This window comes from Cygnus atratus, chromosome 10 (genome assembly GCF_013377495.2).
Source record: "Cygnus atratus isolate AKBS03 ecotype Queensland, Australia chromosome 10, CAtr_DNAZoo_HiC_assembly, whole genome shotgun sequence".
Taxonomy (NCBI): domain Eukaryota; kingdom Metazoa; phylum Chordata; class Aves; order Anseriformes; family Anatidae; genus Cygnus; species Cygnus atratus.
This window is the reverse complement of record NC_066371.1, coordinates 5,118,449-5,136,251: the sequence shown is the minus strand read 5'-3', so window position 1 is coordinate 5,136,251 and position 17,803 is coordinate 5,118,449. Positions and strand designations below refer to the sequence as shown.

The 17,803-nt window shown below is 40.9% G+C and overlaps 1 protein-coding gene across 1 annotated transcript in view; it reads right to left on the bottom strand.

Moving 5' to 3' along the window:
* Positions 1-211: 211 nt before the first annotated feature.
* Positions 212-17,803, bottom strand: part of MDFIC2 (MyoD family inhibitor domain containing 2) — a 30,795-nt gene continuing 13,203 nt past the window's right edge. The window contains exons 2-3 of the mRNA XM_050712794.1: positions 4,099-4,320; positions 212-471 (exon numbers count right to left, since the gene is read on the bottom strand). Of these exons, the coding sequence (XP_050568751.1) occupies positions 212-471; positions 4,099-4,320 (482 nt within the window). The remainder of the gene's footprint in view (positions 472-4,098; positions 4,321-17,803) is intronic.

Sequence of the window (17,803 nt, the reverse complement as noted above, 5' to 3'; positions counted from 1 at the left end):
GCAAAGGAGGAGACCCTTTTTTGCCCTTTATTATCATACAATCAGTATGGTACAGATATACAGACCTCCAGGGTGGGAGCAGCATGATGCACACAGTCCTGGTTGGCAAACACTCTGGTTATTTTTGTTATTATTAAAAAAAAAAATCTCCTTTGTACTCTGCCATTTCCCTTTCAGGCAGTTTTCAGGAATTTTGTCTAATATTTTCCTATTAGCGATAGCAAACTTCAGAAATCTCCATGGCAAGTTCCAGGCATTCACCAGTCTCATGGCAGGACTCAAAAAGGCTGCAATCAATGTCACAGTCACAGTTGCAGTCGTTGTTGGTGTGGTCTTCGTTGGAAGTCTGGTAGTATCTATTGGATGGACAACAGGTATCTGTCAGCCAATGTTCACAGGTATCAGGCAGCATTATAAGAAAGTCCCAAAATTGGCAGAACAAGCAGGCCAGGATAAGTGTTGCGCATTCATCTAAGAAAAAGGAAAAGCAGCAAGACATAAGAAAAAGGGCCTGCTTGATTACCCACGTTTAGGCTACTGTGACTATGCAGAAATGAGATAAACCCTTTGATTTGATTCTATGGAAGTATTTCCTATGTTGTTTGTCCTGGGGAAAAAAAATAAAAAGTGACATGAAAATAGTAAAATAGTTTGGGTGAAAATGTTCTGCGGAGGTGAAGTGCAGAGGAACAAGTGTTCCTGAACTGCCTGGGCTATGAGACAAAAGTTTGGAAAATAATATCAGCTAGGACGTGTGTGTGGAGCCAGCGAGTATTCCCCAAACTCTGGCTGCCTATGGCAAAAACTTTCTATTCTATTCTATTCATTCCCCTTGAAAATCAATTAATTACTACCCACAGTTCAAATGACAGCATCTGGGGAATGTGCCTCGGAGTGCAGCAGGGCTCTGAGCAGGTGTGAGATTCTGACTGTGTGAATCTCGTTGGAGCGCAAAGACCCAAACCTTTCAAAATTTTTTTCCCTCCTTGTTTTTTGGAAAAGAAAAATGCCTTCAACAATATGAATGTCTTTTCATTGGTTCTTTCAGGAAAGCATATGGTTATAACTGCATTCCTTGCCCTAGGATGACTAACTGTGAACTCATTCAACTGCATTGGTTCTGTTGTGGCATTTTCTCTCTCACGTAACATAAAGTTCACTGCCAGGAAGTTTCCAGAATTACGCTTTTTTTTTTTCTTTCTTTTTGAAGAAAGCTTTCTTGATAAAAAACAAAATTAAGAAATCATTCCAATGTCTTTATATTTATATACATGTATATATAAAGCAGCTATAGCAGGTAGCAAGAATGAATAACGTGTGATTGAACTTCTTTCTAAGTAGCATATCATCACCAATGTTATCAATTTTAATACTTATTTAAATATGTCAAGATCTATTTGAGTTCAGACAAGCACAACTAACTTCGAAGTCAGTTCTGTTGAATAAGAATGACTAGATTTTGGTAATACTTAGTAAATTCATGCTTATATTTTTTTCTAAGTAAATGAACTGAAATAATTATAAAATTGAAACATTTTATAAGGTGACACTGCTGCATTTAATTGTATGAAATTTACAGTGTAGAAAATGTAATCATTTTATCCAGTAGTCCATGGTGTAATTAAGACTATTCTTCTTAAGTATCTTGTGTTTATGAAATTTTCTTCCTATACCGTTCCATTTTTTTCTCTCCAAAGATCTGTTTTCTAATAACATTTTTTTTCTAAATGCGTTAGCCATAATGGTGCTTATGTAATCTTAAGAGAATAGATACAATTCTTAGGACCTCATCCAGGAAAGGGAGCACACAAAAAGCACAAGATTTTAATAATAAAGTAATGTTTCAGCACAGAGTCTGTGATGTGCAGTAAAGATGCTTTTAAATTCCCATCAGAGCACACACCATGAACTGTGATAATGGATGTAACACATTTCAAAAAATCTGCATGTGTGAGGCTTTTTTTTGTCCTGTTTTAAGTGGGGTAATGTATATAAATAATAGATATTAGCAATTAAACATCCATTCCTATGCATTCATTTATATATTTGAAAATAAATTAACCACAAACTGCGTAAAAGGAGATGCAATCTCCTGTTTTCTCCTCTGTTTTCCCTGCTGTTTGCGAAAAGGCATTATTGCATTTATCTCGGTGAGAACAATGACCTCAGCTCTCGTTCTCTACATTAGTAGATTAATTACCACAAAAGAAAAACTTCTAATAATTTCACTAGCCTGCCTCATCTCTAAATTTTCCTGTTCTTGTCTGGTGACTGTCAATTTGCTCTCTGTTCAGGCAGATGAAGCCCTGTACGAACCTGGTCCAAAGCTCGCTCGTGCCACCGGGGTCACCCCTGGTGAGACCTATGAGCTTTGGATCTGCTCCTCTCTCAGCAGGTCTCTGCTTTCTTCAGCTATTGCTCTGCTTTCGGAGGTTCTCTATGCATCAGCGAGCAAGATTTAGCCTTGTGTGTGTGAAATAAGCATTAACTTGTCAGAGTAGAGTGAGCAGAGTATGCAGTGACAATCACAAATCTGGCTTCCTTTGGTTCTCTTGGCTTCCATCCAGCCCCTAACATTATTAATTGAGCACAGCTTGTTTTTTTTGTTAATTTCCTTCACTTTCAGCTTTCTAAGGAGTATGAAATCTGTTATTTGCATCACATGGTACTCACCTGTGTGTGATTGAGGGGCTCGATCCAATAGTCAGTAAACTCAGAAAATAGTGAGTGTCTGGACTAGGGGATGAATCCCTTAAATGGAGTAAATACTTCATGGCTTTCATTGAAATTAAATGCATTCTAATAGATGTAACGGAGACATCCCTTTTATTATGGGATCAGCGTTACAACAGAGACGGTAATGGTTCCTTGAGAGCATTGCAGTTTATTGTGATGATCTGTATTTAGAAGTTCTTAATTTGGGGATCATTAATATGAAATGCATGATAGAACCCAACTCTACTTTACATAAGATACTCATCCATTATTGCAAAAGGCACACGTAAGAAACAGAAAAAGTGATTCACAGAAGCACTTTTTCCCACACCCGTGTGAATAACCAGGAATAGCTCCTCGGGTGCTGGTACTCAGCATAATTTCACTAAAATCAGGGTTGGTACAGCATTTACATTACCAGGAGTCATGGCCCATGGTCTGTAATGGGCACAACCAGTTTTCTTCCATTTCTCTTGGTTATGCTATTGTCTGTGGAACTCTAATAAAAAATAATGCAAATATTCTGCTCCTTTACTTGTGCTCTTTTGCAATAAAAAGGCTCAGCTCCCTTTCTGAAAAGGTAACAATGATTAATATTCCCAGAGCAAATTGTTTTAGCAATATGTAGTGTTCATTTGAAAAAAAAAATGCATTTGAGCTACTGGGGCTCTGCTGTAATTTTGGTTTGTAGGTACCTTTCATAGTGCTTTGTTTTCAGATATGCTTTTTCAAAATGCAGATCATACCAAGCTAACCCAGAGTCCTGTCCACATGCATCCACCTTGCTCAGTCATCAGAAGCGGTTTTCTACAGAATCATGATAGAGTTTGAAGAGATCTCCTCATTTTGACCCGTGTGAGTTTTGCAGTGTAGGCAATAGAGGAGAGGTTTGGTGATGGACCAGCAGAACAGCAGGGTTGGACGTAATGGTCCATACAACTACATATGCAAAAGTCTTTATAAGACATGTCCAGACCACGAAATACACCATCTGTTCAGCAACCACTGCAGCTACTGCAAAAGCAACAGCCCCTGCTGTTGGGAAGAAGTAGGCCCATGTCTGACAGTGTTTTATCTGACATTGTCACTAGTAGCTCCATGCAAACACTGGTTACAAAGGTACAAATGCTCCATTACACAACAGCTCCATAGGCTCTAAGCTCTTCTATGAATTTAATATCACTGACAATTTAAGATCATCATCTACAGATTCTCATGTATCATAAGAAGTGTCTATGGGGCAAATTAGTACTGCTTTTGGCTATGTTCTTGAACCTCCCATTCAGCATGTAAGCATTTATTTCAAGTTAGATACACATAGTGCTCTTGAAATGGACGTTATTTGGAAATGAGCTTAAATGCAATCTGTGTTATCAAACATACCATCACTATCTCTCTGACGTACTGATGCATCATCTTCGATGTAGGTGAACTCTCTGCATTTCTCCAGGGAAGCAATGGATGATCTGCTTGCATTTGACAATTTCTTCTCATTTTTGGTTTCCTTTGATGAAGCATCTGTGATGCTGAATTCTGCGACAGTACTCATAACAATATTTTTCACAGGCTTTTCATCTGTATGCTTTTCATTTATAAGTTGGTTATCTGGTGGGATTAAGAGAAAAAAGACTTGTTTGTGATACTAAGGCAAAGATCTGAAGGAATAACATATGCGGAATTTCCAAGCCTACAGGTGTTTACTTCCAAGGCCTAACCCTACTTACCTGTTGATTTCAGTCTCTTTGGATAAGTTTATTCATGGAACAAGTATTTTTACACTTGCACTCTAAGGTTTTCTCTTAAACGCAGGGGGATTATAGGCTAGGGTAATTACTCAGTTCCATTGTGTGGGTTCAGGGGAGGAAGGAGAACAGAACTATCGGCTCAGTTGAAATCTATTTGGATTGTGATCTCCCAATTGCAATGTGTGACATGCAAAAAAGCAAAACAATTATTTTTCAACAGCAGCTCTTGTTTCCCTAAATTTACAGCCAACGTTGTGTGTGTAGGTGGTACCTAAATGCAGATGTGCCATCTTGCCATGGTTCATAGTCTTGTTGCAAAGAAAGCCAGATGGTCTCTCTTTAACATCCAGATTCGTTATTTCATAATTTCATCCCCACTTGTGTTGTTGGCCTGGAAGTCAACTAGAAGATGGGATACTCCACATGCTGTCAGTGTGCCAGAGAGGCAGCTCAAAAATGAGAGGGAGAGCTTGCTTTTAAGCCCCAACTAGGGGAAAGGTTAAGAAGAGTTCTGAGCTCAATTTATTCTTGAAGAACTTCTCAGGAACAGATAAACATGAGTAGATAAACAGTTTCACTTATTCTCCAAAGTGATCAAGAGGCCAAGAAACACAGTCATTCTTTCTACTGCTGGGATGATAAAACCTCATCAGTTCTTATCTACAGCTGATTAACTCCTGCACCTCTCATCAAGCACAGCCTCACTTTTTATCTTACTTAAATCTTGCGATATGCTTGCTCTTAAGCTATATACAGAAAATCAATCTTTACAAACACCTCAGTTTTGCAAACATTGCTTTCTGACGGGAGCAGTAAGTGCTCTAAGGCAACTGGTCTGTGTTCTCCTGCAAGGAGCTAGAAGAGAGATCCTGCATCTGTCTTGTTTTTCAGATACCTTTGACACCTGCTGTATATTAAAGAAAAGCCAATAAAAGATTGATAGAGTGTGAAATTGCAGTTGTGTCCACTTGTAGCCAAAAGGAGGATATTTGGATGGGATGACTGGATTGCAAAATAAGTGAAAATTCTGCTCAGTGGGAGGAAGCAGTTTGAGTATAACTGGTATCTATAGAGTCTAGTGGAGGCAACCGAGGTGGTGAAGGGTCTGGAGTACCTGATAAAAGAGAAGAAGCTGCAGGAGTTGGACTTGTTTGTCCTGGAGAAGAGAAGGCAGAGGTCAGTGCTAGATACTGTTTTCTTCTTCATACCCAAGGTTATGGAGAAACCAAACCCCAGCTCCACTCGGTAGTGCCCAGAGGCAAAAGGACCAGAGGACACAGTCACAAGTTGCAGCAAAGGCAATTAGGATTGCTTGAAGAAGCAAATTCTTCATCATGGGATCTGGAAAGCACTGGAACGGGCTCTGGTGAGGCTGGGAAGTATGCTCAAGCAGACAAGTCCCCAGCAACCTGCTCTTATTGCAGAGTTAGCCCTGGTTTGAGGAGGAAGCCAGATGAGATGACTTCTAGAGGTCCCTTCCAATCATAATTTTTCTATGATTCCACTTACAGAATGAGTGAACAATTTGTTTAAACTATTACCCATAGTCAGATTTCATGCTATTTTAGATCATCATCGTGCGGTGAAATTTCTAGAAGTGAAAAAAACTGGGTAAAGGTTAGTGGAGTAATACCATTGAAGAGGGAGAGAGGAAATACTAAGCTATTATCTTCATTTAAAGTCATTGTCATAAAAATGTTTGTTGGCAGGTGTTTTGGCTGGATTGTTAACTTCTAGTAATGACAAGGTCTGATGTGAAGGAAATAGTTTTCCCTTTCCTGGAGAGTTTATGGGGTGGCCTTAGGGAAGGGGTGACTGGTGGGATAGAAAGAAAGGGAAGTAAGATGATGGTGGCACAGAAAGGAGTCTTGGAAACCTATAGCTGTCAGGTTTTGTGAGCATTATGACGATGGAACGCCCCAGGTGAGACTTGGGAAGAGCAGGAGAGGCAGTGGCTTCTCTGCGTGAAGCAGCAGTGCGAAGGCTGTAGGTCACACATTAGTGTGTAAAAAAACAGTGTCCTGGACAAAGCACATCTGTGATTTTGCTTGGCTATAAAAATTTGGCAATGGCTTTTCCCTCGGAATAAGTAAATATAGCTTTTATTTTTTCCTCTCTGACTTCTTGTCTAGACTCTTAAACCAAAAATGTGAAAATTCTTGCGTTTTGGATGTATTTACTTATAGATACAGTAACCACTATTTTCCAGCATTTATAAATCAATGGCATATCACAGTTTTCCCTGAACTTTCATTCAATAACATGCCATCTCCAGGAAAGGCTGTACTAATTGAAGTAGCAGGGATCTGGAGGAAGCAGTGTCCTGCTTGTGCATTGGTTTTATTGGATAATAATTGATTTATGGGTCCAAAAGGCACGTGCCCCACCTGGTATTCAGGTGCCAATCTTACAAATGGATCTTGCTTGTCCAGGCTGAGAGCTGTACATGGGCTGAGCAGACGAATACTCATGAGTCAGATTGAAAGGTCTATGCAAGAATGACATTTTCTGTCATTTCCCCCTTTCAAAATTGGCCCTAAAGTCTAATCTGGATATATTTTAAATTGCAATATATCTGTTCGGTTTCCCATTTTTGCCGCAATACAATGGTCCACAGAAAGCATTTAAGCATTCAACAAATGAGAATGAAAAAAATTAGACGGAAGTAATCAGTAAATGCCAGACTAACATTTACTGTATCCACCGACTTCTACTATTCATGCTTCGAGTCAATTTTTATTCTTGAAGTGCTGTTGAAGAGAAATCAAAACCAGAAATAGAAAGGCATAGACATAACCTGAATTTTTCAATACAGCACCATCAAACAAAAGGGTAACAAAAGCTGTCATTCAAGGACTCTTCTGTTTGTTAAAGCATACTACATCTTTGAAAATACAGTACATTTTAGTGTCAGACTCTTAGTTTGAAAAGCTCCCTTTAAGTAATGTTATACTTGTCTTGTACAGCTAGATCAAGTCTTCACGCAATCACCGTAACAAGCAACTTGCTATGACAAGCGAGATCCTTGCTTCCAGAAAACAGTGCGAGAGAGGCTAAAGCAGTGTACAATTATAGGTCTCCATTTCATTTTTATGCAATTACCTTCAGTTCAGCTGTGGGTCCATCTACATTATGTCTTTTATCAATTTAATGTTTGCACAAAGTGTCTAAAGAAATAAAGATTATGCTAGACCAGCATAAAAAAAAAAAGTGGTTAGCATTTTTTTTTTCTTTTATAGTTTGTTGCTGCATGGAACAGTAATAGGTTGCGGGATTGGAACAAATAAGTGGAGCCAAATAGGCTTTAAAAATATATTATGTACAACTGATTATTTATGATTACTTTTAAATGAGAATGTAAAAGAATTAAATTCCAATTAGAGATGGGCAGGAGGTCAGACTTTGTTACTGTCTTCTAAAAGCCTGTGTCCACAGTTTCACATGCCCACGAATGCCCGTTTTTAACATGCAGAAATCATCCTTTGAACTTAATTAGGAGGGGAAAAATAGGTAATTGTGATGAAAAAAGCTCAGTCTATTCAGTGTTAGCAAGACTGTTAGAGGTAGGTAGAGGTAAACACCCTTAAGTTACCATTTTTAAAGTGTGTCCTGGAGTAGCAACTTTCTTTTTTAGCTGGGGAAGTTGGGACTTGCCTTGACCGTTGTTGCAGAGGACTGGGATCGCTTTCCTGTGTTTCCCATGTAAAGACAGAGATGGAAATTTCATGTGAGTATAGACTTTTTTTTTTTTAAGCCAGGTGAATTCAAGACAACAGTGTCTTGAATTGGATTGCAGCCAGGTAATGCTGCATGGGGGCAGTTGCCTCTGAGAGAGAAGGAAAGGGAGGGAACTGATCTATCACCCTGTGTAGGACTCGTACACATCTTGGAGCAAAGGACGTGTGTGTCTGTGGCTCTACTCGCCACTGACATTTGTTCCCAAGCTGCTCTGGCTGTGGCCCCTTGCCTTGCACTCCTGTTGCAAAGAGTCCCGAGGTTTAATGGTAAATTCTGTGGGAAACTCTGGCAGTTTAGGACATGTAACTTCTTAATTTCACCGTAAGGCATCGTCATATATCAGTGCAAAGAAAGCACCAAAGGAACGCCGGGCTGATCTCCCTGCCATTCCTTATCCCACGTACTGCTGTCACTGCCTGTCTATTTAATATCTCACGTGCTCATCACTTGAAGAGCTGAGTGCCATGTCCGTTCAGTCCTGAGATGGAGCTGGCAGAGCTACATCAGACCTGATGGATGATAACTTGTAAGTTTAAAGGCCTGAACTGAACTCACTTGGTTTGAAAAGACTCAGAGCAAAATAAAACCCAAACCCCAGGTTTGGATGGACGTTTTTAAAAGAAAAAAAAGAGATAAAGGGAGGGGAAAAAATAAATTTAAAAAAACAAAGCAAAACAAAACAAAAAAAACACTTGATAACCAGTCTAAGGGACACAATTTGTTCTTTAAATAATAATAAATAATAATTTGCAGCAATGGGAATGTATGCCAGGTGTACCTCTGCATGGTGCAATATGTGCGCAGGGACAGCAGCTTACCTGGGCAGTTCTCGCTGCTCAGCGTCACCCTGGGGAGCACTGGGAGAGTCAGGGAGCTGGTACAGCTGTCTTGGTGGAAAAACAACACAATATTACAGAGGCACACTGTAGATAAACATGGTTTAGCACACAAATCACTACCAGCCATTGAATGTAAGTAATTTATTTTAAAAGTTGTTGCTTTGGGGAGAAATAGAGGCAAGTATGCTTCCTTGGGAGGGGAGGTTACAGTGGAACGTACACTTTTTTTGATATCTATACCTTGCTTTGATAAAATAACCCAAAAGAAAAACAAATTGATAAGAGAGAGAGTTTCAGTTGAGGAGACAGGACAGAGGATCACTGTCAGGAGCAGAAGTTCCCGTTTGGAGTAGGTACAGAAAGTTTTGGGGCTGGAAGTTTTGCAATGAACTGTGAGGCATCATCCATGCCCAAGCACCCCAGAAACCTTAAATAAAGTTCCCAAATGGTCAGCAAAGGAAGGGAGAGGAAAACGCACCTCCAAGCCCCAGCCTCCACGGCTTAGCCCTCTTGGACAAGATGCCCAAGGCCCTCCTGTGGGTGCTGAGCTACACTTGCCACCCCACCTGCTCCCGGCATAGGGCTTGGAGCATTAAATCCCACTTCCTTCTCCCTCCTGGGATCAGATAGGCAAAGTGGGATGGGGTGCTTGTCCCTACAGCAAGCCCAGGCAAATGGGGCACACTGCACAGGAACTGCTGTTGTCCACGTAGGAGAGACCAGAGGGAGGGTGGTGTCACGGCCGATGCAAAGCAAGCTGCTCTAAAGTAATGAACGTATCATGGGTGCTTTCATAGTTCTATGCCAATTACATTTTGCTGAGGTCAACCAAAAGGATACAAGGGATTTTGAGACTGTTTATTTTTGCAATAGGGAAACAGGAAATGGTACACAAGACTATAAATATATACTGGGCTTCATGTGACATCACGAACTTGTGCAAGTGCTTCTCTTCTGATTTATGATGATGGACTGGTAATTCATAGAAGCTTTGGGTTTACTTTTTCATTTTTTTTCTGTTGCAGTACCAAAGCTAATGGTGCGATCCCTGGAGGGGGTATTTTATCAATAGTGAATTTTTGACCTCATTGCGTACGTTTTAACTTCATGAATTAGTGACCCAGCTGACTGTGAAGCCTTCTATAGGCTTATTATAAATCTATCACAGGACTAGCAAAAAATTTTGGCCCAGATCCTAAACTCTGACGGGCATGTGTTGATGGAGTGCATACCGAGCACTTCCACTAATATTTCTTGCTAATTATACCGTATATTAAAAAAAATGAATGAAGCCAATGTTTATATGCAGCTTTAACTGCTTTTGATATAGGAAAGCAACACAATGCCTAATAAATTTTCACCTTCAACATTTCTATTCATTATAATTTTTACCATGATGAATGAAGTTAGAACAGGAGAGGGAGGGGGTTCATCTTGAAATCTGTTCAGTGAATGACTGAATTCACTTCCCTTCCCCGACTCGCGTTGAGGAAGGAGGGAACAGATGGACACAGGAAGAGGAGGGAGGCGAGCATGGAATGAAGGAGATGGGCGAAGAACAGATGGAATCGAGGGAAAGCTAAGGGGAGAGTCAGGAAGGATGGAAGGAAAGTTTTCCATTTGACCTTGAGCTGAAATGAAGAGCTGCATATACCTTGGGGCAGCTAGATGTTGCTTTGGGATGCATACTTTTTTCCCCCTGTGGCACTTGCACCTCAAAGTCCTGGGGGCCGTGCCAGCAGTCCAGGAGATTCACAGGACCGTACACTGCATTGTCTTGAGGAGACAGCTGCTGCAGGTGGGCATCTCTGCTGTGTTCAAGCCCCCTTGGCAATGGCAGAGGAGAAATGAATGCAAACCCAGTGCCCAAAGTGGCCTGGGAAGTGAAAGTCCCCCAGGCATCCCAGCCAGCCCATAAACTGGAGCTTATGATTTTGAAGAGGTATCCTGCACCCTGTTTGCTGTTAGATGGCCAAAATACTCAAAGTGATTTATGATTTTACTTGCTTAGAATAAGACATACGAGATGGCCTGATTTTCAGAATATGCTGAGCATCTGCGCTTTGAGGTGTATTGAATTATATAGTCCAAATCACTAGTAAGTCCTGGAAAATCTTGAGTATATTCTTAATTCTATTAAATTGCCTGCATTGGTTCTGGCTTTGCTAGCTGAAAAATGGAAGAGGTGAAAGTTAAATATTGGCCATGTGTGTCATTCCCTTTGAAGAAAATGGGAGCCATGTGCACTCACCTAACAGCAAAGTTTGGCCCCAACTATGATTTCACAGCTGGGCCCTAACTTCAGGAATGCCAAAGCACTAAATGATTCAATTGGAGTAATCTGATCAATGCTGTATTTTTGCTCTGAATTTAAATTGCGCACACAGCAAGAGCAGAGTTAGTTTTCTTCTCTCTCAAAACCACTTTTTTCTGCAGAATTGATAATATAAACATGAAGTTTTGCTCTCGTCACACAAATAAGTGAAATGGAAGAAAACGTATGTCAAGTAAAATGCACAACATTACGTCCTTTTTACTTTTTGGAGGCTGTTTAAGAAAATGGCTTCATTAATTTTGACTGAATAAAAGGTTCCTTTAAGGGATTTCAATAGGTGACATGAAAAATGTTAATACGAATGATCAAGACAATGGAGGTTAAAACTGTTTTGAAAATATGTTTCTTTTATGGATCTCAGCTGTTGGAAGAGTTACAGAATAAATATACGGTAGTGCTGACATTCAGTGCTGTTTCATCTTAGCAAAAGAGTTTTTAATAAAGAAAATTCTTTTCAAGGAATGCTTTCTGCAGCCAGTCTTCAAAAAGAGGTTTTCCCCCCTCCTAGTTTAATAAAATTAAAGTAATTTATGTCATATTGATATGTCGATATGTTTTTCAATAAACTTTTTAACGGAGATTTTTAAAAAAATTCTCTTCACTTTAAAAATTATAATTATATGTCTTCCTCCCACTTTGAAAATGGCACAAGGTGCTCATTTGCAGAGCTCTACTGTTCAAATCTTCACTGAGAATAGAAATGTCATGACTCAGTTAACAATGCTTTATTATTCACATTGATCTTTTTTTACAGTGTTCTTTATCTCAAAAACATTGTAAATCAGATATCTTCCTCCCACTCTTTTGTTCATTTGCAAATTTTTATTATTCTAGTTTAAAAAAGCAATGGAGTGTCAAGAGTCAGTGTATATTGTTTATGCTCTTTTTTGCTTTAAAATTACTTTTAACTATTAAAAAGTGAGAATGTACAGCTTGGGGGGGAGGGGACTGGGGTGGATTTAAAGATGCTTAAAAAAGAATTGAAAGGATCGGTGTGAATTGTTGTAACGGACTTTGCAAAAAAAAAAAAAGGGGGACCAAAAACTACGAAAAGGTTTTTATGTGCAAATTCAAAATTGCCTGTTGCATCAGACATCATCATCTGCATTAGACACCAGACATAATTCATGCTCCCAACGAGCATAATAGCAGTACTCAGGTGCTTTTGTGCTGCGTTCACAGGATGGTTTGCAAGTGCCTGCCCAGAGCCCTGCACTCTCTGGTGCTCTGCGTTAGAGCTTGGTGCCAGGTCCTCCAGAGCCCTCAGCTGATATGCCCCGGATATATCGCTGGATTTTTACAAGAACTTCACAGCTTTGGTATGAACTGCAGCAGAAACATAACCTCAGCAGGTTGTGCGGGGCAGGGTGCAGGGTTCAGCCACCATCCTCCGGGAGAGCTGTGCCAGAGCCCCCAGGGCTTCTTTCTAGACAGGATCTTCCAATTCTGCTTCAGGCACTGTTTTCCTTCCTACCAAATTTTGCTTCATGTCTCTATTCATGTCCTGTTTGTTGGGACTGTATGTAATAATTCCTTTATAGTAATGGAGGCTCTGCCGGTGAGCAGCTGGACCCTGTGGTGTTGCACATACACCTCCATGTGCTGAGGGAGCAGCAACTTCTAAAGCTGAATTTAAGCCCCAGATTGGCCTTTTGTTTCTTGTGGGTGGTGTGGCATATCACTGTAAAACTTTTGTAAAGAGAAATAAAGTCTCCATTCCATATTATCCTTTTTTTTCCCCTTATTACAAAGGATTTTTTTTTCCACCTGAAACTCGCTGCAATTAAATTTGGAAGGAACTTTAATTTTTTGGTTTTATTTTTGGTAAGCTCTTTCTAATGAGAAGTGGAAATCTTCGAGGCAACTCCAGGCAGAGTTTGTGAACCTGAAAAGACAGTGCAGTGTCTTTCTTTAATGTCGCATGGTCTTTGGCACCTGTGTCACTTCCTAAGTGACACTGAAGTTATGTGCCCGGAGTTTATTCCCAAAGCAGGTGTTATACACAGCTATGGTCACACAGATATCCTCACATAGCATTAATGCCAGAGGAGCTCTGAGGCTGTCAGCACGCTGGTGGGGGTAAATGCCGTCAAAGCAGCATGTTTTCTTAAAATATACCCAGAGAGTTTAAGCACTGTCAAAAAGAGCTGCAAATCACTGAAGATGCAGCATTTAACATAGAAGGACCTTTAAAGCTCTACTCACGGTAAATTGACATGTGATAGTATATAACTATAAAAATACATGTCTTCTAATAAGTTATAAAATTTATTTATTTTTTTTTGCTTTAAATACAATGATGAGTGGCAATCTGTGAGAGTAATGTCTTCTAGAGACTTTCCTAGCAAAAGCTCCCATTTTTTTCTCTCAGCTGCATGCAGTACTGTAGCATGACTGGGAGCTGGACTTGTCCACCAGAGCACGTTATTATTAATATTACTGCCATCTGAGCCCCTCCCTGGGTGCTGCTGAGCAGCCCTTGCTGGGCTGTGCTGGAAAGCCATTTATCCAGTTCCACGAGGGCCTGATCCAGTATCAGCAGATGTCAATGGAAAGGCTTCCAGGGAACTCAGCAGATCAGGTTCCAAAACAACTTCCAAAACAATTGCCTTCTCTGTTTCATTGATCTTTTCTTCAGAAAGAGTTGTAGACAAAGCAATATCTGAAGCAGAAGAAATACCATGCTATACATTTTTTCTCCAAACTTTTTATTTTATTTTATTTTTTTTTTCCTGGGAAACACTAAAGATGCAGAATATGTGTTCTGGGAGCGCACAGATAACATCCACTCATTTTTAATTGTACAGCAAGTACTTTCAGGGTGGTGCACTCATCTGCTCTGGCAAAGGCAAACACGGTAACTGCTCTGCTCCCAGCATTAAATACACTCCTCTCATTGTGCAGTGGAAGGATGTTTTTAAAACTGCAGCCTGCCGCTATTCCTGCATAGTGTAGGAGAGACCAGTGAAACTCAAGATGTCTCTCCCTGTGTATATTAACTTGTTTGGAACAAAATAGTGTTCTTGGAAACCATGAATCTTATGGCAGAAGAAAGTTTCCTTCATGACTGTGCTCCAAAGGTTTCCGAACAGCTGCTTGATCATTTGGGTGCATGAAATATTAGGTTCAGCCTGGTCACAAGCAAGCACTTAATTTCTTCTCACCATGGCACCTCCGCTGTGGTCATTTCTGCCTGGTTTTATAATATTGGTGAGTACAGTGCTAGCACAATGTCTTCATTGTACAGGCTTTCAAAGGAGAGCTGCAGAGTTCCTGAAATCTCAGTGAAATGCCAAACTCTCCCTAACACCAGCCGTTTGTCTGGTTTTATAAGAAACTGTACTCCCAAGGAGTTGGGAGCTCATGCCCGATGTGAGCAGTGACCACTGGGCCATGCACAAGAACCAAAGGGTTGGTTGGGCAACCTGCAGAGCACTGAGCTCACCAAAGCCCCAGGGGCAGCATCCCTCAGCTGCCCGACACAGGGCAGGTGAGAGCACCCGCTGGAGGAGCTCATCTCCCTCCTCAGCACTTCCTCACATCAAAAGTCTCACAAGTGGACAACCCCTTCTAAGCAAGGAGGTCACAGCCCAGGCCCTGAGAGGAAAAACTAGGTGTAAATGAGATGGAAGAGATGTCACCGCTCTAATGCTGAGATTAGGCAAAATCTAACACCCATTAATCCTTCAGAGCAGGGCCTCTAGTTTGTTCTTTTTTTTTCAGTCTATTCTGTATTCAAAGCAAGTACATTTTTTTCTGTCACTATACCACTATTGTTAACAACTATAAATGTATTAAAAACACAGGGGCATTTTAGTATGTGTATTGTGCATAAGAAATATTGTTACATGACAAGCTCCAATTGGCAAGTGAAAAGAGGTTTTATTGAAGGAAATAGCAGTAGCAAACAGTGAACTATGCAGAATAATGGTAATTGTTCCTTTAACATTGGCAGCGCACGTTCACTTAATATGACTGCTCCTCTGTCTCTGCCTCATCCAGACCCAGAGGACCTGTTAGACAAGCAGGCAGCCACCTCTCTCTGGGATCAAGCTGTCAATGCAAACTTGCTTTCTTTCTATTTCTCAGAGCTAAGCTATACCCCCAGAGCTCCTGAAGCTTTTCCTGAGTGAAAGCTTTAAAAAAGCTCCATTCTAAATTACATCACACGAGCTGTTCTCTTCAGACTGACAGAACAAAAGCAGGGGGGAAAAGCCAAAAGTACCATCTGAATGACTTCTGAGTTGCACGGAATGATTTGCCTCCTCATATTTTATCAGGCCAGACTAACGTTGTCTTGACCTTGCCCATCAAAGCCCCAGCAGTGTCCTCTAACTACCAGAGAAAGTTTGCATTGCGTGTGTGTACGCAATGTAAAGAAACACAGAGCTGTTGGGTGTAGGCCTTTTGCTTGCATCAGCAGAGTCTTGGACACCACATCAAGAATGGTCCTCATGGGGGCATGGTGCTTTCTGAATGTTTTTGGGTGTTGTGGTCTCTAATGCAGCCAGGTCACTGTGACTGGTAGAGCCCAGCTTGTAGGTGCTGCCCAGTGCGGTGTGCTCATCCTCTAATCAGCAGCACTTCAATTAACAGTTGAGGTGCTCAATTAACTGTTGAGGGCCCCTTCCAAAATCTGAGAAGCCCCTCAGGTTAGCTCTGGCTGGGACTCTCCAATTAAAGGTCATCAGCAGAAGTAAAGAGAGCAGGTAGGCCTCACGGATTCAGCTGTGGCTGAGGAGGAAGGGGATAAATTGGCTGATCTCCCCCTTGCTCTAAAGGTTTTCAGGTGGCACTGAGGGGTTAGACAGCTCTCAATCAGGAAATCATCATCAGCTAGGGAAGGAGGAAGGGGGCCACGGCTAGTCCTCCTTCTTCAACAGGTAAATAAAGGTAAGATGAAGGCCCAAAAACCTTATGGGTGTTCTGCTGGTAAGATGCAGGTTCAGCAGCCTTTGTAAGCAGGCTGGGTATCACTTGGGGGTTTGCCTGATCCCTGAGTAATCCACTGAGAGCCAGCAAATTGAAACAATAAAATTTTGTGGCTTATAGGCTAGCCCTTTGAGGTTCTCACTCAATTTTCAGAAGAAAATGGTCATGAGGCTGAGTTTGTTTGTTTGTTTAAAAAAACATCATTGTACTCCAAAGCATGTAGGCTTAGCCAACTGCATGGCACTCCTATGATTGTTCTGCTGTTTTGTGGTAAATCTTGAAATATTTCTTTACCTCACATTAATAGAAATAATATTCTTGCTCTAAAAATGAGCTTAAATCTGAAATGCAATGTGCTAATATTGAGGCAAAAAATACTTCATTCATATTCCCCGTGGAGTTAGAATAACCGAGCTCATTTTCGTACAAGAAAAGGGCCACTTCAGTAGTTACTTTTATGTGGTACCATATATCATGGGCAGAAGGAGCTGAGGAGGCAGGGGGTCTTACCTGAATCTCCGAGAGGCTGTAGGATGGGCTTGTCCAGTTCTGGAAAACAAGAGCAGGAAAGGAAGGCTTCACTAAGCAGGAGAAGCTCCTCAGCTGGTGAGGTGGGTTTGCTGTCCCACATAGGCAGCAGTGTTTCCTAAACTTCTCAATGCTGTATTGTCATCAGAGAAAAGTGAGAAGTGAAGCTAGTGGGGCTGGAGACTTTTTCCCTAATTGACTTCACAAGTAAGGAAAAACAGTTCTTAATAGAAGCTGAGAGGTACCTCTTCCCCCTAAAGATCCAGCGTCCTGTGACCCCTCGCTGAGGTTTATTTTTTTCCCCAGGGAACACACCAACATTTGTATGGCCAACACAACTCATCTTAACCAGAGGAGCAGCAACTCTCTGAGGATCCTGACTCACTGGTGCGGTGTTCATCCCTGAATTTGAGTGAGTAAAGCTTATGTTTTTGGCTGTGTCTTTTTGCTGGCTCATGTCTGTGTTGTCTTCACCTGTTCGGTGAAAAGGCTCTGCCTTACTCTGTTAGGGACCAGTCTAATGCCCATTAAAGCTGATAGAGATGTTTAACTTCAGGGCATACTGTTATCAGGTGTTGTATCTGCTTCCTATGCTAAGTCATGAAAATCTTAATTAAGCAAAGTCTTCATTAAAATAATTACAACCAAGGAAAACACTGCTAATGAACCTGAACGTAGACCTCATTACTGTGTGCTTCATCACAACCCTGTTCCTACCAATGGTAAATATGAAGATGCTGGACTTCAGGTTTTTGAATCAAGCAGAATAAGTTATCAAACAGCTCTAATACATACCGTTTTGTTTTCTGAGCCAAGGCTGTGTGATATACTGGGGGTTCAAATTTAGATCGCCTCTCTTATTTTTCTGTTTCATCATGACTGAATTTTCCTAGATTTCTAGCTGTGTTAGGGTTTTGCACTGTCTTTCATCATCATAGTATCTGGGTTTCTGATAAAATGAATAATGATGG